At 36.4% G+C, this 26,716-nt stretch overlaps 1 protein-coding gene across 1 annotated transcript; it reads left to right on the top strand.

Annotated features, from left to right (window-relative positions):
- The first annotated feature begins 282 nt into the window (after positions 1–282).
- Positions 283–2,035, top strand: LOC143532211 (gibberellin 20 oxidase 1-D-like). Its single transcript, XM_077027328.1, has 3 exons — positions 283–965; positions 1,099–1,420; positions 1,557–2,035. Exons 1-3 carry the CDS (start codon positions 316–318, stop codon positions 1,821–1,823), a joined length of 1,239 nt encoding a protein of 412 aa, XP_076883443.1. The 5' UTR covers positions 283–315; the 3' UTR covers positions 1,824–2,035.
- The last annotated feature ends 24,681 nt before the right edge of the window (positions 2,036–26,716 follow it).

Below are 26,716 nucleotides of genomic sequence, written 5' to 3' on the forward strand. Positions count from 1 at the left end.
TTAGAAGCTCTTCAATATAAGAAACTACATATGTATATGCGATGGAAGGAGCTCCTTCGATCTATCAAATGAGTGTAGTATACACCTGTATGTACATATATGTACATGTAACGGCTATCTATATATGTAAATATCTTTTTTATGTGTGTATAGAGAAAAAAATGAGAATATTGCAAAAGAGTAGCCTATAAATATTCCTACTTTTGTTGAATGATTTCCCCATGAATGGTCTTTGTCATTCAATATCTGAATGTTGTACCAACTTCTCTTTCATTCTATTTTTTAACATCTCTCTCCAAACATAATGGTACAAACATGTATATATATGGATTGATAGTGAATATCACAAAGTCATACTGTCTGAGCAAAATCTTGGTTGAGTATTATTATTTCACTTTTAACACAAAAAAAGCACCAATGCCTCCTGTTCTTCCTTCACCGCCACTTTCAACTAACAAAGAAACAAAAGGTATACAAAACCCTTTAATCTTTGATGCATCTTTTCTTCAAAATGAAACTAGCATACCCCAACAATTTGTGTGGCCTGAGGAGGAAAAGCCCCGCCACGGGCAACCATCGCCACAACTACATGTTCCTCCCATTGATCTAAAGGGTTTCTTCACTGGCGAACCAATTGCAGTGTCCAGTGCAGCTCAACTAGTTGACTCCGCTTGTCGAAAACACGGATTCTTTCAAGTTATTAACCACGGTGTTGATCCTAGGTTAATTAACGAAGCTCACAAGATCATGGATCATTTCTTTGGACTGCCTCTTTCAGAGAAGCAAAGGGCTCAAAGAAAAGTTGGAGAGTATTGTGGATATGCTAGTAGTTTCACTAATAGATTCTCTTCCAAACTTCCATGGAAAGAAACACTTTCTTTTCGATATTCTGCGAGCCCACGATGTGCAAACTTAGTTCAAGATTACTTCTTGAATGTGATGGGAGAAGATTTTAACCATTTTGGGTACCAAAACTTGCACTGCCCTCTTAATATATCTTTCTTTCATCAACCTACTGTTGTTTTCTTTATTGTAGACGCAATATACTACTAAAACAAGAAAAATCTAACTAACGTCTATGTTAACATTATTATTTAGGAGAGTTTGTCAAGAATATTGTGAAGCTATCAGCAAACTTTCAATTGATATCATGGAGCTACTTGGAATAAGCCTAGGGATTGGAAAATCCCATTTTAGGGATTTCTACGACGAAAATGATTCGTTAATGAGATTAAACTACTATCCGTCTTGCCAAAAACCAGATCAAACACTTGGAACAGGTCCTCATTGTGATCCGACATCTCTAACTATTCTTCATCAAGACAACGTTGGCGGGCTTGAAGTTTTCATGGACGGAAAATGGCACTCAATTGCTCCATGCTCAGAAGCTTTTGTTATCAATATTGGAGATACATTCATGGTAATTGTAAAAAACCCAAACTAGATATTTCAAGATAAATTTTTGCAAAGCAATGAAGAGTTTCTCATAGTTGGTTTTGAAAATCCACATTAAATAGATTTTTATATGGATAATAAATTACATATTCTTTTCACAGGCACTATCAAACGGATTATACAAGAGTTGTTTACATAGAGCGGTTGTGAACAACCATACGCCGAGAAAGTCCCTTGCGTTCTTTCTGTCTCCCCAAATGGACAAAGTCGTGTGTCCACCTAAAGCGTTAGTCGAAGACATGAATAACAAGAGAATATATCCGGATTTTACATGGTCGACTTTCCTTGAGTTCACTCAGAAACATTATAGAGCCGACATGAACACCTTTGAAGCATTCTCAAAATGGCTTCAAAATGAAAGAAATTGATGAATGAATTTGAAAACTTCAAGTTATAAATAATTCAGCATCCTGTTTTGATTTTGTACGTGTCAGAATCCTTCAAATCTCAGCAACGTATTCCACACTATGCAACCAAATCATGTTAACAAGGATATAGACTCGTGTCTCTTGATCCAACTTATGTGGTATTGATTCCTATTGCCAACACGTATTTTCTTTAGGTTTGGTTTTGTTTACATGGGAAGATGTGCTCTTCTATAATTAAATCGAAACCTTTTCGATAAATTAAGAATGATATATACCAAAGCAATGTGTGAGATATATATGTACGTGTCTATCCGATGTGTTTAAGATTAAGAGAAATTAAGTTAAAAACTACTTTTTCTCTGCTTATAAACCACACACCAAACAAAAACCAACGTCTTATTCTCTTCTCCTTTTGGGAAGATGCGAATTACCTTACAGTAAGTTTTGTAATATTAGTCGGTTTTATTTGTATAATTGACATTCTGGTTCAATGGCTTGGGGTGATGGTTACTTTTGAGATGTTGAAGTGCCAGGTTTAATACCTAACATAATGTGGTTTTCAAAAATTGATGGGTTTCCTTCATAATGGTGTTCCTTGATGAGTCAGGCACGCAGTGTAAAAATTATTATGGACGGTTGACATCCGTTTCAAAAAGACTCATTTGAATATTAAGGATAATTTCAAACGATGTTAAAAAAAGTTTCATTTGGTTTGTTTAAATACTATTAGCTAATCATTCATGTGCATGAATGTGTTATCACATCTCTGTCTTTGTGGTTTTCTCTTTTCAGTATATGTATCACCAATTAAATATTATATATATTGCATAAACTAGTGACCTAGTGATAGGTGTCCGCGCGACGCAGTGAAAACACAGGCCGTTGATAATGATTTGGTTTTGATTTTTAACGGTTCTGTTTCGATTTACGATGATAAAAACCACTACTAAAGTACTAATTGTTTATTTATTTATTTAAAAACCATCAAACCCGGATCGCAAACACCGCTACGTAAATGTGATATAATACTCAAATTAAAGAGAACAAATTCTCTTTTTTATGGTGCCGATTTTTTAAGAAAATATTAGCGTATGAAAAAATTATAACCGTTTAAAAGTCGTGGGTGCAAGTTGGGTTAAATGTGAAATTAAAAAGAATATATGGTTAAAAGTTAAAGGACTAAGGTTGTAACTATTACTTAAATTTACAAAAGTTAATTAATGTTGAGGGGGCAATATTGTAACTACGTTTAAAGAAATGAAGTTTACGTGCTTCATATTTTCTAATGGACTATTTTGCCCATCTTCAATGTGCTATATAAGTTGTACCATTTGTTAATTAAGCTGTAAATAACTTAAAACCTAAGAGCATTCACGTTCAATCCATCAAAACATGTGAGGAGTTTTTATAATATAGGGAGTGGTTTAAGGGTGTTGTGAGTGGAGGGGAAAGAAATGCAATGATTTTTCTGTATATTTGAAAAGTTACTGTTGACGTCCTATAATTTTTTAATATATTTTGAAAGTGGTTGTGAGTGAAGAAAGAGCAATGATAATGATAAAAGCATAAAAGAGTATTATTTAATTAAAAAGAAGAGAAAAAAATATAGTGATTTTTAGTGTAATTTTGGATTTGAAGATAGGAGAAGGGATGAGAATGCTCTAAGTGTCTTAATTTGTTCATGAGATATGTATTATATATAGTATAGATATATATACATACTAATATAGTACGTATAGTATAGTATAGATCCATGTGGCGGCACCTAGCTTCTAAATTAGTATGTATGTATATATATATACTAGATTTTATCCCCCGTATTATGGGGGTTGTTTTACATTATTCGTTTTTAATATTTATATATATGTATATTTGGATTTTAAGTTTATTTATTGTAAGAAAGTTAATAATTAATATACTTGAGATTTGATTATAAAATGGTTTCACAAATAAATGATATGTTATAATCCGGTTTAAAAACTATTTGGGTTTGGTGATACCCATTACCTGTTTATTTTCTTTATTATAAAATTGTTTCTTAATTATAAATAATATATTTTTTTAAATAAAATAGGATTTTAATTTTTAGTATATCCCTCACTACAAAAAAATTGGCTTAAAGCAACTTTATTTTACAAAAAAAAAAAAAAAAAGCTGCATTAGGTGAAGTTGCATTAGACCTAATGCAACCCTTTTATCAGATAACGCAACTGTTTCTTTCAAATGCAACCTTTTTAAAACGTTGCATTTGAAAAAACAATTACGTTATCTAACAAAAAGGTTGTGTTAGGTATAATGCAACTTCATTGCATTTGAAAGAAACAGTTGCGTTATCTGATAAAAGGGTTGTGTTAGGTCTAATGCAACTTCACCTAATGCAGCTTTTTTTTGTACAATAAAGGTTGCGTTAGGCCAATTTTTTAGTAGTGCTATTTTATAGGATTTTCATATAATGAGATGTTATAACCCGTTTAAGAGCTATCTGGGTTTGGTGAGACCTTTACTCGTGAATTTGGGTCAAATGCGTGAAAAACCTTCATTTACAAATAAAGCAATCTGATGGTTTGAGAGAATGGTTGTTTCACATTTTTCGTTTTTTAATAAGGATTTTAATTTTCTTTATTGTAAGAAAGTTAATAATATACTTAGGGTTTGATGATGAAATGGTTTCATATATAAATGAAATGTTATGACCCGTTTAAAAGCTATATGGATTTGTGACCCATGACCCACTTATGTTTTTTACTATAAAATTATTTATTAATTATAAATAATATCTTTTTCTTTTTAAATTGGATATTAAATTTTAGTATATCCCTATTTTATAGGATTTTCATATCAAATAATTGGTAAGATTAATTTTTAATTTAATGAGATGTTATAACCCGTTTAAAAGCTATCTGGTTTTGTTAAGACTCATACCCATGAATTTAGGTTAAATCAATGAGAGGCATCCATTTAAAACTCAAGCAATCTGGTGGCTTCCATAAAAGGGGGGAGCGACCACATCGCGACACGTAGGATTTTAGGCGTTTCGTTTATATATATTATAGATCTATACCATATATAATACATCTTATTGGCAAATTAAGACATTTAGATAGTGTTTGGTATAAATGAAAGGAAGATGGAATGGAATGAATCATTCAAGGGAATGAATTAAAACATGTTTGATTTTCACATGTTAATCGAATGGATTATTTCTTAAGAAATGAAACTCCTTCTGTTTATAGGATTTCATTCCTTTAAGAAGGGGTGTTTTTTTTATTCCTTCAAGGAATGGAATAATAATAATAATAATAATAATAATAATAATAATAATAATAATAATAATAATAATCGTCGTCGTCGTTATTTTTATTATATCCATGTTATATTATAATTATTTATATTATTAATATTGTTAAATTATCAATATTATACGATATTAATATAAATATCATTATTTTTATTGCATAATTTGGTGAGTTAGCATTTCACAAAGTGCATGTGTGATTCATTGTTTTTACGATTATTTTTATTTGGTTAAATAATCTCGTTGTAATGTGTGGGTCTTAAAAACTAGTTCTTATGAATATTTATATTATTTATTAATTATTATTAGTAAATATTATTATTATTATTATTAGTACAATATTAATAATATGTAATAATAATAAATAGTAATAATAATAATAATAATAATAATAAAGTAAGAATCATTTCCTTCTTACATGGTAACCAAACATGACAATGGAATGGTAATGATCCATTTCGTTCATTTGTCAATTCCATTATCACGTCCATTCCATTCCCTCATTATTTCCATTGGCCTATACAAAACAGACCCTTAGAGCATTCTCATTTCCCCTATCGCTAAATCAAAATTTACATTAAATATCACTACATCTTCTCTCTCCTTTCAATTAAAAAAACCTTTGATACATTTACTAGCTTTTGAACCCATCTATTGAAAACCTTATTAGATGGGTTCAAAAGCTAGTAAATGTATCAAAGGTTTTTTTAATTGAAAGGAGAGAGAAGATGTAGTGATATTTAATGTAAATTTTGATTTAGCGATAGGGGAAATGAGAATGCTCTAAGGGTCTGTTTTGTATAGGCCAATGGAAATAATGAGGGAATGGAATGGACGTGATAATGGAATTGACAAATGAATGAAATGGATCATTACCATTTCATTATTATGTTTGGTTACCATGTAGGAAGGAAATGATTCTTTACTTTATTATTATTATTATTATTAGTAATAATAATAAAATTAAAGGTAAATATAAAATAAAATCTAACTATACTAATAATAAAAGAAAATAATGAGGATGATGTGGTAATCTCACATTCATTCTATATATCCATGGGTTATGGGGTAAAACCATTTTAGTAGATGGGTAATAATTTTCTTTCTAATCTTTCGTCTCATGCATCTTATCTATCCACAGGTCATAGCTCAAAATAATTTTGACAAATGGATTATAATTTTCTTTATAATTCTCTAAGTTTTCATCTTATTTATCCGACATATTCATAGGTCATAGGCCAAATAATTTTAGCAAATGAGTTATAATTTTCATTGTAATTCTCAAGTCTCTCATATAATTTATCATAGCTATCCATGGGTCATAGTCAAAACAATTTGGCAAATATTGTATATAAAGAAACTTTTTCTAATTTATAAATTTGAGATTATATAGACTTTTTATTATTTATACTATATATTTTATTTTATATAAAAAAAAGACATAAATAACAATTTTGTCTTTTAAGTTAGTAAATACTACAATTTAAAACAAACCATTTGGATCCAAAGTCAATGTTCATAACCCTTTTTGACCAGCCCCTTTTGACCCAAACCAATTCAAAACTCTTTTAAAACAACCAATTTTGACCCGAACTCATTCAAAATCAACTTACTAAAAACCCATTGACCCGAAGTAGTTTGAACTAAATATGAACCCGGCCCACTTGTTTAAATAAACATAAAAGCCAAGAATGCATAAATAAAGAAATTTGTCTTTTAAGTAAAAACATACTATAAATTAAAACAACTCGTTTCAATCCAAAGTTATTGTATTCATAACCCTGCTTGATCTGAACCAATTTGATACTTGTAAGGCCAAAAATGTGACTTGCGATATCAAAGTACGAAACATGTTATATATTTACAGTCAAGTTAATAATTAAAATGAGCTAGAAATCCGGACACGAGACGAGAGTTTCGACAAGCGTTTAACTTCAACGGGAAAGCTTCTAGATTATGTGTTAGGCTATAAATAGGGACTTGTATTTCTATTTTAGTGTGTGTTTGTAAGGTGTAAATCACCCACCCAAGGGGAGCTCACCTTGGGTGGGGTCGGTTTGTTTATTAATATATCAAATCTTTAACCGACAACGAGATCATTCATTTATTTTATCTTTATACTATATATGTTCGGCCGTTTGATTTACCGCACACGTCTCGCATGATTATCATGAACAAAGTTGTTCGTTGTCAGATTCGGTTTCAGGACCTACAAGTGGTGTCAGAGCGGGTTTGAATCAACCGATTCAAATTTTTTCTTGGTATTCGGGTTCTTTTTCCACAATTACCCGAATCGAGACGTTAATTGCTTGAAGACCCGTTGAAGTTTTGAAATAAAGTTTGAAGATCTTAGAAATAAAGTTGGAATTAATCGTGCTTGAAGTTCGTCTCGTGTTTCTAGATCTGGATTCACAACCGGTTTTGAGGTTCATTGAGGGTGTTTATGAAGAACAGTGGCGGTTCTCTTGATGGTCAAAATTTCAAACGTCAAAACAGTTCAAAATCATCAAATTGGTGTTCGGTTCATGCTCTTTAAGGTTCGTATTACTCTGAATCGACGATACAAGGTAAGTTCTGTGACTAATTTGATGTTAAAAGCTTCGATTTGATGGTTTGTTCATCCATGTTTTTCAAGATATGGGTTATTTGAGTCGATGAAGCTGGATCTAGTAAGTGTTTAGCAGCCAAGAAGATGTGTTTGAGGGTAGAAGATGTGTGGCTGCTAAGGTTAAGAGGGTCACCAGAAACAATGGTGGTTCTGATTGTTTTATTGTGTTTATTATGATTGTTCATCTTCTATTTTCATCGATTACTGACCAGTGGCTGGTGACGTCTGATAACAGTTGTTGATGGTGACGGATTGGAGCTCGTTTTTTCGGCAAGGGTGGCCGACCACCGGTGATGTAGAGATGGTGGCGGTTGTGGTGTCTAGGATACGGTATCTTTGGTGAAGAGGTAACTTGATATGGAGGTTGGCAATGACCTAGGGAGATGATGACTGATGTGGTCGGCGGCTGTGTAGCGGGTGTGTTGTCGGAGCTCACTTTTTCGATGGGAGTCAGATATGGCAGCTGTCGTAAGAGAACTAGGTTTGCATGTTGATAAAATTTTTATGTTAGGCTTTGTTTGTTTTGGATCTAGACTGATATGGACCCGTGGATTGAGTGTATGGTGGGTTGTGTGGTCTGAAGGTGCTGAAGAAGCCTGCTGTTATTTCTTTTGGGCTGCTGAATTATTTTATTTTGAGTTGGCTACATTATATACATAACAAAGCTTGCGTTTGCGAAATTGTAACACCAATTAATTTTCGGTTCAATGATTTAAAAGCATGTAAAGTATGTACATCCCTCGGGGTTTATCTGGCATTTCTCGGGGACACTCTCGTCATCCTGGTATGTTAAAATAACTTATTTTTCATCCAAGATTTGCTGCATCCATTTAACTCAAGGGGCTAGAGTGTAACTTTTATAATATGTTAACAAAACCCTAGCCTTCCTCTTTGTTCCCGCCGATCGCAACCAGGGCAGCAGCTCAAAGCCTTCATTTTTCTTTTTGCAGCCAAGATTAGGATGTAAAACTTCAATTCAAGGTTAGTCTAACGTCCATGCAAGTCTTTTTCACCATTAAACCCGTTATCGAACACGTTAGGGTTGAGTTTTGATGATAACAGATTGCTGACAGATTCGTATATGTTTATTGTAAGGTCTGTAATGCGATGATAATCCATTGATTTTGATCGATTCTTGTTTCCATGATGTTCTACTTTGAGTCTAGTTTCCAGAAAGGTATAATATGTAATTTTTGGACGAGATTTGAATGGTTTCTATGAATTTATAAGATCGACTGTCAAAGCTGATGCGGGATGACGAATTCTGGTCTGTCTTCCCGACATCATAACTCTTTTTCAACAAGTCCAAATTAGTTGGTTCCACTTCTGGAACTTAATATTTTGAGTTAAAAATCAAACCCAATTAGAATCGTTTACTTTGGTTCGGTAATGAATTTTATAAAAATAAAACCATTTTGTTGTGCACTGAAATAGCTGCACGTACCTAGCCGTGTTGGAGGAATTTTTATAATTTTTGTGTCCACTAGAAAAATATAATAAAAATATTTTTATAAACCTAAGATATTTATTAGTGTCTGGTAAAAATTTATTAAATTATTTCAAAGGTTATCCTATGTAATTAAATGCATCTTCGCATGCTAAAATCTGCACGTTTTACTTGTTATTGATCGATAAGTTCTTTTTAGGCTTAACCGGTGGATGTTCAATTGTGTTCTATTCGGGGCTGTTTGAAGTGAGTTTTTGCACCACAATATTCCTAGGTATGTCCCGTATATCATACTTAAAAATCATGTTCATTGGTGTTCGTTAGATTGGTCAACTAGTTGTAGCTTGATTGTTAGTGTTCGGTTGACTAGAATTGTAGTTTGATGCATTTAACGCGAAAGTTGAAGTGATTAACGACCAATTCAGCTCGGGGGAACTTGGTTTGATGTACGGACTGTTGAAAAATCATTTTTATAAGTTATGGGGCTGAATTGGTTGTCGGTTACTCAAACGGGTCGGTACAACGCCCAATTGCGTTTATAGAATAGTTGGTGCGTTGTACTTGCGAGTTACCAACCCATTTGACTCGTGTAGCGTCGTGTGGACTTGTTGGCTGTGATTTTATCATATTGGGTCCACACGGGGCTGAGTTGGATGTTAACGGCCTAAACGACTCTTAAACGCGCGTGTTAGTGTCACCTAGTGCTTCCGGGGGTAAATTGGAAATTATTTATTCCCGGGAGTATCTAAGGGTCGTCTTGGTGAATGTAAGGCCCCGGGGGCTGTTATGATTGAGTTTGATGAGGTCGAGTATATATATATATATATATATATATATATATATATAGGGATGTGATTATAAAGATGTATATATTTATATATACGGATGTGATTATAAAGATGTTTATATATATATATATATATATATATATATATAGGGATGTGAATATAACGATGTTTATATATATATATATGTATATATATATATGAGGATGATTATTTATTGATGATTATGGCCTAGCTGATGTATCCCATTTATTTTTAAAATATTTGGAGTGACTATTATGATTATTAATTATTGATGTTATTTATTAAAATTTGAACTCACTCAGCTCAAACTGACTTTGTGTGCATGTTAGTGTGAGTTTCAGGTTAGGAGGAGGATGCCTTACCGCTTGGACGTGCATGAAGCTACTTGGACGGTGAAGGGCATACTTGGATGGAAGATTTAAATATTAAACATTTCTTTTTAAAAGTTTTTTCAAATACATTTCAATTTGGTTTCGGGCATAATTCCCGGGTTTTGGGTACTTGTTTTATTAATTATGATTTTCCACTGAATTATACTCTGAATTGATTATTTTAATGGAATGAATTGTTTTCAAGTTTAAGTATTTTTCTATGCATTTTGTATGAATACCAACTATAGGATTCCCGGGATTCGGGGTCTTACAGTAATAATTTTGGGTGGTGAAATTGATAATGTTCGGATTGACTAAACTGAAGAAAGTCAAATTTGATCGGGTTTTTCGTCATTGTTGGACCGTATTCAAAGCGTATTATTTCCATATTATTTTCAAGGTGCTTAAAAGGAAAATAATAAGCTTTATCATTTGATCGCTTGTCCCCGGTATTTCGTCAAGCTCGTATTAACCTATAATGCTTAAAGATACGAGATGGATAACGAAGCAAGAACTCCTTCATGAATGAATTAGGTGGATCATACCTTGAGTGGGTGATTGATGAAGCTCCGGTTTATCAGGCTGAGTTGTGAAAATGCGAGACACGGTTTGACAATGTTTTTTATATCATAAGTCAAGGGGTGATTGTAAGGCCAAAAATGTGACTTTTGACATCAATGTACGAAACCCATTATATATTTACGGTCAAGTTAATAATTAAAGTTGGTTGGAAATCCGGACATGAGATGGGAGCTTCGCCACGCGTTTAATTTCAACGGGAAAGCTTCTAGATTATCTGTTAGGCTATAATTAGGGACTTGTATTTCTATTTTAGTATGTTGTAAGGTGTAAATCACCCATTCAAGGGGAACTACCTTGGATGAGGTCGGTTCGTTTATTAATAAATAAAATCTTCAACCGACAACGAGATCGTTCATTTTTTTTTATCTTTATACTCTTTAGTTTGGTCGTTTGATTTACTGCACCCGTCTCGCATGATTATCAAAAACAAAGTTGTTCGTTGTCGGGTTCGGTTTCTGGACCTACAATACTCTTTTAAAACAACCATTTTTGAGCTGAGCTCATACTGATCATAACCTGTTTCGACCCGTAACCGGTTTGAACCCGAACGCATTGTAGTTATATATATATAAACAAGGTCAGAATAGAAAATTAATATTTCCTAATAAGTGTAGAAAGTGATTAAGACAATTGGATCAAATAAAACACATAGGGGTAAAATGGTCATAATTGAAATTTTTTTAATTTGGGAATTAAAATTTTTATTAATGGAGATTCTAATATTTAATTAATTATCAAGAAAATTAATTAAGATTTATAATTTTTTTATATTCCATAACTAGTATATAGATCCACACTCCGTCAGAGAAATGGGTTTTCTTGGTCGGATTTTACCGTCGGAAAAAACATGGTGCATTTATTGGACAGTTTTGGATTGGAACACGGCGGTGTACGGCGGCGTTGGCCGAACATGGCGGTGTACATCCGGAATATGGATTAAGATGGACGGCGGTGTATGGCCGGAATATCGTGTACGGCGGAACACGGCGGTGTACAGCCAGAATATGGTGTACGGTGGTGGCGTAACACGTCAGTTATAGGACAATTCTTGGTTGGATTTTACCGCCGGAAAAAGCGTGGTGCAGTTATTGGAAGTTTTGGATTAGAAAACGGCGGTGTATGGCGGAGGTGGCGGGAACACGATCGTGTTCGGCTGAAATTTATACTAATTATGTTTTATTATTGGTGTGTTTCTATTAAGTGTGTTTTTGTTATTAGTGTTTTGTTCTAAATATGGATTAAAATTTGGAGTTGTGTTTTAAAACACACTGTAATATAGAGTACGATGTGTTTCTGGTGTTGTATTTAATTTTGGATTAAAATATGATAATCACAGATTGATTATGTTTCCATATATAATACAGCACGCTAGACGATTATGCCATAGAGTGTTATAAAACAAGTTAATTAATTATCAATTGTTGATAATGATAAATGATTTTTTTAACTGTGAACTTTTATAAACAAATCACCTGCAAAACACTCCATCACACCCTAACTCCACATGCTGAAACACCGCACAACACCAAAAAAAACACAAACACAAGAAAATTGCATGCTAATCCATTACGGTACATGACGATTGGTTAGGGCCATTGATTAAAATAGCCAATTAATGTCGACCATTCATGATTAATTATGGTCATTCATAGTAAATACGCTCGATGGTGACTATTTAGAGTCAATTACGTCAAGCTTGGTCTAGCACAATGTTTAATGGCAAAACATAATCAATGTTGGGTAAATGCTGGTAACTTTTTATCAAACATAGTGGCTCGCTATCATACATGGGTGTATATGACCCATTGTGACTTATAACAACCAGTTACGACCAAACATACCAATATATTATGACTATTAAGGTATGCCATGCATATTAAACAAAAGAGTCCTCGGTAGAAAAAAAGGATAGTTCAAATTTAATTGAAATCAGTCATATTCAAAATGGTCGCTCATAGATAAAATTACTAATCAATAGTTAGTTAAACATCAAAAATTAGATATAAAAAATAAAAAGTATTAATGTAACGAATTTGAAAAACTATTTATAAGTACAATAAATCAAAACCTTAAGAAATTTGTAAGTACTATATTTAGTTTTTATAAAATTTTAAAAATAATATAAATTATAGTGTTACATATAAAAATTCAATATATTATAGTGGTAGTTGAAAAATCTACGATACTTCCTACCTAAATTTCCCAATCTAATCTCCCTCCATAAAACTTTATTATATTCCCGCTACATCAAAATTCAATACATCCAAATTCCCCTTGTCCAGTCAAAATGAAATCGCAATTTAACTTTGATATTTAAAATCGAGTTTCGATTCCAATCACATATTCATATATTGCCATCAGTCTATTCCAAAATCAACCCTAAAACCAGAATTGAGTTCATTGATTCTTGGTATGTTTCAAAATTGTTATTGCTGCCACTAGGTTGGTTCAAGCAGTCCATAAATCAGAAGAAATTCGCATCAATGGGTGGTTCATAAACAAACACTGAATCTGTTTTTCTCCTCTCTCTCTCTCTCTCTCTCTCTCTCTCTCTCTCTCTCTCTTACTTTTTGAGTAATCATTATATGGAGTATTGGGTCAGGGTTTCACAAGCAGTTAGATGGCTCAAACATGATTTCAAGCTGATATTAATCGGTTAGGGACCATTGAGCAGTGATGGGTTTTTGACAAAGTCAACGAAGTTTTATTTTTCTTCAAGATTTTGGCTCCTCAAATCACCAAATCACATGATAAATCAGCAGCTCCCTGAATCAGAGACCACACCCCCTAAACACTTTTTAGTCTTATATTCAAGTGGATATTTTCAATCACCAAATCACATAATAAATAAGGTATATGTTTTCATTTGGTTTTTGGTTATTTCATGCAGTGGCGGATGTACCATATTAGGAGGGATAGCCTCCGCTTCCTCAACGTGTTACCAGTAGTGTAAAAAAAAAAAAAAAATTGGTCGATTTTCGTGTTTTGTTGCCCCTGAACAAAAAATAGCGTTATCCCTGAACAAAATATAACGTTACCCATATGTATTTTAAGCCCAACCAATTTAATATTTAAACCCAACAAAAGCCCAATCCAAACCAAAAAACCCAAATAATGCAATAATAATAATAATAATAATAATAATAATAAAAAGAAGCATACTACTCTGCTCAGCAACCTCACGCATTGTAACCAAATCAGCCACCACCACGACACCTCTACGGCTCCACCTCTAGCCAGCGCCACCAGTCCGCCACCTACCTCCAGTCCGCCACCAGCGACTCCATCTCCGGCCTCTCCATCTTTCTGGTAAGATTTATTGTATTTAGGGATTTAGCCATTTAGGGTTATGTTTAAATTTGAGTTAATTAGGGATTTAGCTTTTAGTTTTATGTGTAAATTGGAATTGATATTAGGTTTTTGGTTCATATTTTGTTTAGGGAACTTTGAACATGAGTAAACAATCTCTAATTAGCAACCTTTTTAAACGTTAAAGAAAAGAAAACGATGACATCGGTTCCTCACCAAGTTTAAATATTCCAACTTCAAGTTTAAATATGATTAATGATTTGCAAGAAAATGAAGATATCGGTCCAAGTTCAAATATTCCTTCGGCTTCAATTCCTTCAATACGTTCAAAAATCAATTTGGATGATCTTCCTTCGGATCCCGCTGATAGACCACCTATTTGTAACACCCATCAAACTTCCGGTTTAATGATTTAGCGCGTGTAAAGTATGTATAACTCTCGGGACTTAACCGACGTTTCTTGGAAGCCTTCACGTCATCCCGGTACGTTAAAGAACCTAACTCTTCCTTCCATTTTGCCTTACACTTCAATCTGGAGGGACTAGAGTGTAATATCTTATGTTATAACAAAATCTAACCCTAGCCCCTTGTGTTGTTGCGATCGGCAGGAAGAACAAGACCCAAGACCCATGATTTTCTTTTTTCAGCCAATTCTAAGCCTTAGAACTTCAATTCTAGGTATGTACTACGATTCCCCAAGTCTTTTACACGTTAATTGATCCTTATATTGCGCGTATTGATCGAAAAACGTCGTGTTGTAGGCTAACCGGGTGGCTGCCCAATTGAGCTTTTCCGGGGCTGTTTTGAGTGAGGTTTTCGCATCAAAATCCCACTAGGTATGACATGTACATCATATTATAATTTCATGGCCAATGGAGGTGTTTAGGTCGGTCAATCGATTTTAGTTCGAAAACTAGGGTTTATCGGGTGTAGAATTGCAAATTGTTGGGTTTGATGCGTTAATTGATCGGGTGACCGACCGAATCAGTTTGTACAGCCCTAAGGGGGTTTAAGGGTTGTGGAAAAATTAATTTTTTGATGCTCGGGGCTGTTGTGGTTAGTGCTTCGTCAATCGAGTCGGCGGTGCGCGAATTTTCGTTTAAACGTTAAAGTAAGAGTTGTAAAACGGAACCGTCAACCCTATCAACTCGGGTGACATAATCTTGATGAATGAAAAGATTTAAAATGGAGTTTGGTCCATTCTGGGCTGATTCGTTTAACAAATGGTTTTAAGGTTTATTACACGCGCATTCGACCCAATTTGATTATCCTTGGGCCTTGGGCCAAGTTGTTGGGCCTAGGGCCAAGTGTTGGGCCTTGGGCCAAGTTGCTGGGCCTTGGGCCAAGTTGTTGGGCCTTGGGCCAAAGCGTTGGGCTTTAACGGCCCATTAGGCAAGAGTGTTCTTACAGTCTAGTTTAGTAACGTGTTTTGTATAATTTACAGGCCCTCGCTTGTGATTATGCACTTAGGGATTTCCTAGCTCATTGCAGGTGTTCGATTGATTTCAGGTGAGTTCATGATGCCCTTTTTACTGTTTTTACTTTTGTGCTAGCATGCACACCTAAGTGTTTTCTTACATGATGAAAAGTTTTAAACGAATTTATATAGGCTTGCTAGCATATAGTAGGCCTTGGGATGTATATATGTATATACATTATTGCTTGGCCTATATCTGGCGATGTTGTAGTCGTTTCGACTACTGATGTTGTGTATGCCTACTTTGTGTTTGCATGCACTGATGTTACGTGTTTGGGTTGTACGTTTTCTCGACCCTGATGTTATACGTGGATGTCATATATATATACTGTGATATATATAGAGATGTAATTGAAAGGATGTTTACATATACATTTTGTATATGTATGTATGAGGAGTTTAGTTTTCGGTAATGATGATTTGATGGATGCCTCCTTTTACTTTTTAAAAGTTTTGGTTTGACTATCATAACTATTACTACTGATATTATTTACTTAAAACTTGAACTCACTCAGCTTAAGCTGACTTTGTGTGCTTGTTAGTGTGAGTTTCAGGTTAGGAAAAGGATGCCTTATCGCTTGGACGTGCACGAAGCTACTTGGACGGTGAAGGGCATACGGGAATTGAAGTTTTACTATTAAACATTTATTTTTAAAAGTTTTATTTAAAGATAACTATGTTGATTTTGGGAACTTATTTTATTAATTATGTTTTCCGCTGAATTATACTCTGAATTGCTTATCTTAATGAAATCAATCATTTTTAAGTTTAAATATTTTTCAAGTGTATTTACATGATTACCAACTGTGGGGTTCCCGGGGTTCTGGGCCTTACAAGTTGGTATCAGAGCCTTGGTTCGAGGGATCTGAGCATCCCCGAATGCTTGGACTCGAACTGTAAGAAAAGAGACCAGTATGCCCACCGCGAGTAGCTGCACGCCTATAGGTAACTTTAGATTATTAGTCATTCCTTTAAGTTTAAAAGTTTCCAGTATGTGATTAACTGTTTAAGTGTTAGATAGAAGGCTAATGTGGATAGGGGCAGGGGGTGATTAGGACGGGTGGGTAAAGTAAACGACTAATTACACTTGATCAACGTCATTAGCAGTTTACCCTTACCTTACATGTTCTAAATGCCACTTGTACCTGACCATATTAAAATTCTGTCTTTATAGGGATAAGTCATGGTTAATACTCGAGTAGCTAAGAGAGGTGGTTCTAGTGTTCGTGGTCGTGGTCGTAAGCCACGTGCCGAAGCCGAGAATGAGGTTCCTACTTCCCAGCAGGACACCCCGATTCATGAGGAAGGGGATAACCCCGCCTTAGATCCTGCTATGCGCGCAGCTATCGCAGATGAGGTTTACCATGTGCTCAATAGCGCCATTCCTGAGATCGTTGCTGAGGCCGTCAGGGCCATGGAGGAGTCATTGGTTGTAAGGGTTCGGATAGGGGAACGAAGAGTATGGAGGTATAGGTCGAAGAGGAAGAGAAAATGTATGTGCCGAGTGGGGATGAAAATGAGGTGCGGACAGTTAGTGTATCGACCCGGGGTTGCTCGTATGGTGACTTTAAGAAGTGCGACCCCCATTCTTTCGATGGTACTAAAGATGCATTGGCAGCACATCAGTGGGTGAAAGAGATGGAGGCTGTTCTGAGGGTTAGTAAGTGCAAGGGGGATGATATGGTGACTTATGCTATTGCCTCGTTTCGTTCCGAAGCACTATGTTGGAGGGATAACTTGGCGCAAGCTATGGGTGATCGTTTGATTAGGAGGATGACGTGGGATGAGTTGAAGAAATTGGTTCTCGATCAGTTTTGTCCTCCGTATGAATTGGATAAGATAGAGCAGGAATTCTTGACCTTGGAGGCTGGTACTATGTCGCATCGGGAGTATACCACCAAGTTTAGCAAGATGGCTCGTTTATGTCCCGATTTGGTTACCCCCGAAACCAAGAGGATTAAGAAGTACGTGAAGGGGCTTCCGGTGGATATTCGTAGGGGTGTGTTGACTACCGACATGAATTCTTTTCACTCGGTGGTCACTCTAGCAGGTACGCTGTATGATCAGAAGGAGAAGTTACCTCCACCAGAGAATAGGAAGGCATGGAACTCAAATTCGTACGGTAAGCGGCCCGGGGGAAGCAATTTTAATCCGTTTGAGAAAAGGGTAAAGACTGAGACTTATGAGTTTAAAAGGGGTGCGGAGTTCGATAATTGTAAAAAGTGCGGGAAGCCGCACAAGGGGGAATGTAGGATTGGGTCTGGCACTTGTTTTCGTTGTGATAAGGTAGGACACCCTCATTTCGATTGTCCGACATTGACCTGTTTCCGCTGTAAGGGTTCGGGTCACTTGGCATCAAACTGTCCTTCCAGTAAGGCGGGAGGGGGGGGGGGGTCCGGGCAGGGGACTTCCTCGAGGGGGAAGATGGATGAGAAGCTGAAGGCCAGGGCGAGGGCCTTCAACATCTCCAAGAAGGAAGCGATAGAGGATACGGATGTCGTCTCAGGTACTTTTTCCTTATTTAGCTTTCATTCCACCGTTATAATTTCTTGTTCCTTTGAAATCGTATGTGTTGACCATGTAGCTAAGCAGTAGTATAATATCGTCCCAGGTACTTTCCTACTTGATGAGTTACAGGCTTCAGTTTTATTTGATTCGGGCGCCAGTAGGAGTTTTGTGTCTACCGCATTCTGTTCCTTGTTGAATAAATCACCCGAGCGCGTAGTCGATGGGTTTGAGGTTGAGGTCGCTGTAGGAAAATCCGTGTCCGTGTCTAGGGTTATTCGGGGTTGTTCCATCGAGTTGTCTGGTTATAGGTTTCTGGTGCGATTGTATTTGATGCCGCTTGGTTGTTTCGATGTGGTGCTCGGGATGGATTGGCTCGCGAATGTTGATGCTCAAGTCATTTGTGGCCAGAAACTCGTTCGTCTAAGGGCCTCGGATGGGACTCGAATTACGGTCTTCGGTGATCGGAATGTTGCGACGCCACATATTATATCCATACTTAAGGCGAGAAAGTTGATGCAGCGGGGGTGCGGGGCGTATCTGGCGTATGCTATGAATGTGAATACCGAGGTGGCTACCGTCGGTGATGTTCCTATTGTTCGGGATTTCCCGGATGTATTTCCAGATGATTTGTCAGATGTGCCGCTGGATCGCGAAGTCGAGTTCCAGATAGACCTTTTACCGGGCGCCAAGCCCGTTACCCGAGCTCCCTACCGCCTAGCGCCGAATGAAATGAAGGAACTTATGGCTCAGTTGGAAGACTTGCTCGATAAGGGCTTTATTCGACCGAGCATCTCGCCTTGGGGTGCCCCGGTCTTTTTCTTTAAGAAGAAGGACGGTAGCATGCGAATGTGCATTGACTACCGTGAATTGAATAAGCTCACTGTTAAAAATCAATACCCGCTCCCGAGGATCGACGACTTATTTGATCAACTCCAAGGGGCCAATTGGTTCTCGAAGATCGACCTTAGGTCCTGGTATCATCAGCTGAAGATTCAGGAGGAAGATATTCCTAAGACTGCCTTCCGCACTCGCTATGGACATTATGAATTTATGGTGATGTCTTTTGGTTTGTCCAACGCACCGGCTGCGTTCATGAATCTTATGAACCGGGTGTGTAGACCGATGCTCGATCATTCGGTTATTGTGTTCATCGACGACATTCTTGTGTACTTTAAAAGTGAATCCGAACACGCCGGCCATCTCAGAGAAGTGTTGGAGGCTCTGCGGAAGAACAAATTGTATGCGAAATTTTCTAAGTGTTCCTTCTGGTTACGTGAGGTTCAATACTTGGGCCATGTTATTAACCCGAGTGGTATTCTGGTTGATCCTGCAAAGGTGGAAGCCGTGAATGAATGGGAGTCTCCTAAGTCTCCAACTGAAATCCGTAGTTTTCTAGGTTTGGCGGGGTATTACCGCCGCTTTATTCCTGATTTTTCGAAAATTGCTTCTTCTCTGACCAAGCTGACTAAGAAGAGTGTTAAGTTCGTTTGGGGTACGGAACAGGAGGAGGCTTTTCTCAAGTTGAAGAACAGATTGACGCATGCCCCGATCTTAGCTTTACCTGATGGCACCGATGATTTGGTGGTGTATTCTGATGCCTCTTATCAGGGGCTTGGGTGTGTTTTGATGCAGCGAGGTCGAGTCATCGCTTATGCCTCACGGTAGTTGAAGCCTCATGAGGCGAATTATCCTACCCACGATTTGGAGCTGGCGGCGGCGGTGTTCGTGTTTAAGATGTGGAGACATTATTTGTACTGTGTTCCTTGCGTTATTTATACTGACCATAAGAGTTTAAAATACTTCTTTGAACAAAAGGAACTGAATATGCGCCAACGTCGATGGTTGGAGTTGATTAAGTATTATGATTTGGATATTATGTACCACCCCGGTAAGGCTAACGTGGTGGCCGACGCGTTGAGCCGGAAGGAGAGACCGAAGCCGATTCGTGTGAAATCCTACCAGCTTATTCTCAAACCCGATATTTTGAAACAAATAGCCAACGTCCAGAATGAAGCATTGCAGGTGGAATGGATTATGTCAGAACATGTTTGGGATCATGAGAAATTGATGGAAGACGTCGGTGACGGGGTGAAATATAAGGACGGTCGTTTATGGGTACCGAGGTATGGGGGATTCAGAGATAAAATTTTGGATGAGGCACACAAGTCGCGCTATTCTATTCACCCGGGCGCGACCAAGATGTACCAAGACTTGAAGAAAAATTATTGGTGGCCTGCAATGGAATTTGAGGTGGCTCAGTACGTGAGAAAGTGTTTGTTGTGTCTACAGGTTAAGGTCGAACATCAAAAGCCATTTGGGAAACTTCAGCCGTTGGAAATACCTGAGTGGAAATGGGAGCATCTTACTATGGATTTCGTGACTAAAATGCCTCGTACTCCTAGGGGTAATTATGACACCATTTGGGTAATCGTGGATAGATTGACCAAGAGCGCTCATTTTTTGCCGATCCAAGAGACTTGTAATTCTAAGCAGCTGGCCGATGTGTTTATTCGTGAGATCGTCTCTAAGCACGGGGTGCCGGTATCTATTGTTTCGGATAGGGATACGCATTTCACCTCCAGGTTTTGGAAAAGGTTTCACGAGGAGATGGGCACCAAACTCCTCATCGGTACTGCTTATCACCCGCAGACGGATGGTCAGTCCGAGAGGACCATTCAGACTCTCGAGGATATGTTTCGGGCTTGTGTTATCGACTTTGGTGGTAGTTGGGACCGTCACTTACCGTTGGTAGAGTTCTCGTATAATAACAGTTATCACGCCACGATTGGGATGTCACTGTTTGAGATGTTGTATGGTAGGAGGTGTAGGACTCCAGTCTGTTGGGGTTCCATTGGTCAAAAGCAGTTGGGTAGTTTGGAGGTGGTCGAGGTTACGACTGAGAAACTCGACAAGATTAAATCATTTATGAAGGCCGCACAGGATCGTTAGAAGTCTTATGCAGATAAAAGGCGAAGGCCTATTGTGTTTGAGGCTGGGGATCGGGTTATGTTAAAAGTTTCTCCCTGGAAGGGCATTATTCGTTTTCGAAAGACGGGGAAGCTAAGTCCGAGGTTTATTGGCCCGTTCCGAATATTGGCCCGAGTCGGTGAGGTAGCATATAGGCTGGAATTGCCTAAGGAGCTCGCGGGGATTCATCCTACTTTTCACGTGTCCCATCTGAGGAAATGCTTAGCGGATGAAGAGGCCCATGTGCCCCTTGATGAAATCGAGCTCGACAGTAAGCTGAACTACGTTGAGCAACCGATTGCTATTCTTGACCGTCAGGAGAGACGTTTGAGGAATAAGGTGGTTAGACAGGTGAAGTTGTAGTGGAGGCACCGTAGGGGTTCCGAGGTTACTTGGGAATCCGAAGATGAGATGGTGAGACTGTATCCGCATTTGTTCCTGTCGCCTCGGGATTCGGGGACGAATCCCATTGTATGGGGGGTGGACTTGTAACACTCGTCAAACTTCCGGTTTATTGATTTAGCATGTGTAAAGTATGCATAACTCTCGGGACTTAACCGATGTTTCTTGGAAGCCTTCACGTCATCCCGGTACGTTAAAGAACCTAACTCTTCCTTCCATTTTGCCTTACACTTCAATCTGGAGGGACTAGAGTGTAATATCTTATGCTATAACAAAATCTAACCCTAGCCCCTTGTGCTGTTGCGATCGGCAGGAAGAACAAGACCCAAGACCCATGATTTTCTTTTTTCAGCCAATTCTAAGCCTTAGAACTTCAATTCAAGGTATGTGCTACGATTCCCCAAGTCTTTTACACGTTAATTGATCCTTATATTGCGCGTATTGATCGAAAAACATCGTGTTGTAGGCTAACCGGGTGGCTGCCCAATTGAGCTTTTCCGGGGCTGTTTTGAGTGAGGTTTTCGCATCAAAATCCCACTAGGTATGACATGTACATCATATTATAATTTCATGGCCAATGGAGGTGTTTAGGTCGGTCAATCGATTTTAGTTCGAAAACTAGGGTTTATCGGGTGTAGAATTGCAAATTGTTGGGTTTGATGCGTTAATTGATCGGGTGACCGACCGAATCAGTTTGTACAGCCCTAAGGGGGTTTAAGGGCTGTGGAAAAATTAATTTTTGATGCTCGGGGCTGTTGTGGTTAGTGCTTCGTCAATCGAGTCGGCGGTGCGCGAATTTTCGTTTAAACGTTAAAGTAAGAGTTGTAAAACGGAACCGTCAACCCTATCAACTCGGGTGACATAATCTTGATGAATGAAAAGATTTAAAATGGAGTTTGGTCCATTCGGGGCTGATTCGTTTAACAAATGGTTTTAAGGTTTATTACACGCGCATTCGACTCAATTTGATTATCCTTGGGCCTTGGGCCAAGTTGTTGGGCCTTGGGCTAAAGCGTTGGGCTTGAACGGCCCATTAGGCAAGAGTGTTCTTACGGTCTAGTTTAGTAACGTGTTGTGTATAATTTACAGGCCCTCGCTTGTGATTGTGCACTTAGGGATTTCCTAGCTCGTTGCAGGTGTTCGATTGATTTCAGGTGAGTTCATGATGCCCTTTTTAATGTTTTTACTTTTGGGCTAGCATGCACACCTAAGTGTTTTCTTACATGATGAAAAGTTTTAAACGAATTTATATAGGCTTGCTAGCATATAGTAGGCCTTGGGATGTATATATGTATATACATTATTGCTTGGCCTATATCTGGCGATGTTGTAGTCGTTTCGACTACTGATGTTGTGTATGCCTACTTTGTGTTTGCATGCACTGATGTTACTTGTTTGGGTTGTACGTTTGCTCGACCCTAATGTTATACGTGGATGTTATATATATATATATATACTGTGATATATATAGAGATGTAATTGAAAGGATGTTTACATATACATTTTGTATATGTATGCATGAGGATGTTTAGTTTTCGGTAATGATGATTTGATGGATGCCTCCTTTTACTTTTTAAAAGTTTTGGTTTGACTATCATAACTATTACTACTGATATTATTTACTTAAAACTTGAACTCACTCAGCTTAAGCTGACTTTGTGTGCATGTTAGTGTGAGTTTCGGGTTAGGTAGAGGATGCCTTATCGCTTGGACGTGCACGAAGCTACTTGGACGGTGAAGGGCATACGGGAATTGAAGTTTTACTATTAAACATTTATTTTTAAAAGTTTTATTTAAAGATAACTATGTTGATTTTGGGCAAAATTCCCGGGTTTTGGGAACTTATTTTATTAATTATGTTTTTCGCTGAATTATACTCTAAATTGCTTATTTTAATGAAATGAATCATTTTTAAGTTTAAATATTTTTACAAGTGCTTTTACATGATTACCAACTGTGGGGTTCCCGGGGTTCGGGGCCTTACACTATTGCTAGTTATCATCCTAATGAAATAGATGGCATAAGAAGAGCATATCTTGTTAAAAAGGCTTTTCAACCACGAGGTCATGACTTTAAATGGACAAAATATTTTAGTGTTCGGAGACGTTTTAGTGCCAAATGGTTTGATGCATATAATTGGTTGGAGTATAGCACTAAACTAGAAACAACATATTGCTTATGTTGTTACTTACTTAAAGGAAAGGTTGGTAATCAAGGTGAGAGAAGGCTTTTGTTAGTGGAGGCTTTTGTAATTAGAGTAAACCGAGTGCCTTAAAGGAACATGTTGGGAAAGTTAATAGTGCTCATAATAAAGCAATGCAAAAATGTGGCAATCTTAAGTATTTTAATTATAATAGGTATACACCTACAGGCTACATCCACACACACATATATATTTATATTTATATATATATATTAATGAACTAATTAGTGTCTATATATCAATTTTATCTCAATTACATGTAAGTAGAGGTGATAGGGGTGGGATTTAGTGAGAACTCCTCTTAAAGAGAAAACTTGAAATTTCTAAAAAACTATTTTTAACTTTTAAAATTTTTTTTTTTTGAAGTTTCTTTTTTTTTTTCCATTATTCTTATATGCTATTGTTGGTTCGAAAAAAAAAAAAAACTTGTCGGTAACCTTGTCGTTGTAGTGCACATGTGTAATATTGTGTATTGCATATATGCGAAAGTGTTTGTATTGCTTAGAATATAACACTATTGCACATATTTGATACACACTATTGTATATATGCAATATAAGACTAATACGTACATTAAATACGCATTAGTATGTATGTGTAATACAACATTAACGCACATGCACACTACATCAGCTTTTATTTATTATTTTTTTCTATATAATACAACACAACTACACATATACAATACACAAATATTGAATATATGCAATTAAACACTATTATTCTTAAAAATACATAGTAATACACATGTGTAATACAACGGTATCACACAGTAATACGTATGTACATTACAACGGGTTTTTATTTTTTTATTTTTTTAGAGCAAAGGGTAAGAAAATATAAGAATAATAGCAAAAACAGAAATTTAAAAACATTCTTTTATTTTTAATTAAAAATAATTCTTTAGAAATTTTTAAGTTTTCTCTCTAAAGATGAGTTTTTCCTTGATCCTCTCTCTATATATATATATACATACATATATACATACATACATATATATATACATACCTATATATGTATATACATACATACATATATCATACATATATATATGTATGTACATACATACATACATATATCATACGTACATACGTAGGTACATATATCATACATACATACATATATCATACGTATATGTATGTATATACATACATACATATATCATACATATATATATATATATATGTATGATATGTATGTATATATGTATGTATATATATGCATATGTATGTATATATATACATATATATATACATATACATATATAAATATATATATATATATATATATATATATATATATATATATATATATATTGTAACGTCCATCTATTTTCGTATAAAGAGTTATGCCTAACAAGCTTGTATTTAACTGTGACTCGTTCCGGTATTTTAAAGGTCCTCCTGGCCGATCTCGTAAACATAACCTACTTAACCTTTCATTCAAGTTTCCAAATTTAGCAAAGTGGACGGGCTAGAGTGTAAAATGATTAATTATATATAAAAAAAAAGAACTCTAACTCCTTCTTGAGTTCCGATCGGCGCCCCATTCTCCAGTCGCAACCTCGTTTTCCGTGTAACTCCAGCCGAGTTCCAGCCCTCCCGAGTCTAATTCAAGGTCGGTTCTATCATAATATAACTCTTTTTCACCATTAAACACTTTGTTGAACACGTTAGGGTTGAGTTTGGATTATAACAGTTTCTGACAGATTCGTACTCGTTTATTGTTCAGTATGTAACTCGATGAAAATTTATTGTTTTTGATCGATTCTTATTTCTATGATGTTCTACTTTGAGTCTAGTTTCCAGAAAGGTATAATATGTAATTTTTGGACGAGATTTGAATGGTATTTATGATTTTATTCAAACGGGTGTCAAAGCTGATGTGGGGTGACGGATTCTGGTCTGTCTTCCTGGCATCATAACTCTTTTTGACAGTCTAAATTGGTTGATTTCACTTATGAAAGTTCACATTTTGAGTTAAGATTACAACCCAATTGGAATCGATTAATTTGGTTTGGTAATTATTTTTAAACAATTAAAACACTTTTGCTGCACGCAGAAGTAGCTGCACATACCTTTATGTGTTGGAGGAATTTTTATGATTTTTGTGTGCATTGTAAAAATATAACAAAAAAAATTTTAAAAGACTAAGACATTTATTAAACTCTGGTAAAAATTTCATAATTTATTTCCATTTTTTTCCTATGTAATTAAATGCATCTTCGCATGCTAAAATCTGCATGTTATACTCGTTATTGATCGATTAGTTCGTTTTAGGCTTAGCTGGTGGATGTTCAATTGTGTCCTTGTCGGGGCTGTTTGAAGTGAGGTTTTGCTTCATCATCTTCCTAGGTATTTCATATGTGTTATACCTTAGTATCGTGGGCAATGAAGTTCGTTTGATTGATCAATTGTCAATAGATTAAAAAACTAGGATTTCGTTGGTCTAGTTTTTTGATTGTTGCGTTTAGCATGTTGTTTGAGAGAATTAACAACCAATTCAGATTGAGTAGCCTCGGTATGTTATACGGGCTGTGAAAAACTAAAATTTTATGTTAATGGGCCTGAATTGGTTGTCGGTTACTCAAACGGGTCGGTACAACGCAAATTCACGTTTATTGGTAGTTTGTGCGTTGTGCTTGCGAGTTACTGACCCATCCAACTCGTGTAGTGTCGTGTGGGCTAGTAGGCTGTGAATTTATCAAATTGGGTCCACATGGGGCTGAGTTGGATGTTAAGCGCCTAAACAACTCTTAAACGCGCACATTCGTCACCTCTAGCAACTTCCGGGGACAATTTGGGAATTCTTTATTCATGGGATTTTCTAAGGGTGGTTTCGATGAATATAAGGCCCCGGGGCTGTTATAATCAAACTTGATGAGGTCGAGGCTTTAGGTAACTCAAACCATATTA

The sequence above is a fragment of the Bidens hawaiensis genome, unplaced genomic scaffold (genome assembly GCF_021521415.1).
Source record: "Bidens hawaiensis isolate Kalapana, Puna unplaced genomic scaffold, B.hawaiensis_p1.1 tig00009411_1, whole genome shotgun sequence".
Taxonomy (NCBI): Eukaryota; Viridiplantae; Streptophyta; class Magnoliopsida; order Asterales; family Asteraceae; genus Bidens; species Bidens hawaiensis.

Coding starts and splice junctions, on each gene's coding strand:
- LOC143532211 (XM_077027328.1), top strand. CDS start 316: ATGTATATATATGGATTGATAGTGAATATCACAAAGTCATACTGTCTG. Junction 966..1,098: donor GAAGATTTTAACCATTTTGG/GTACCAAAACTT, acceptor ATTATTATTTAG/GAGAGTTTGTCAAGAATATT. Junction 1,421..1,556: donor ATATTGGAGATACATTCATG/GTAATTGTAAAA, acceptor TTCTTTTCACAG/GCACTATCAAACGGATTATA.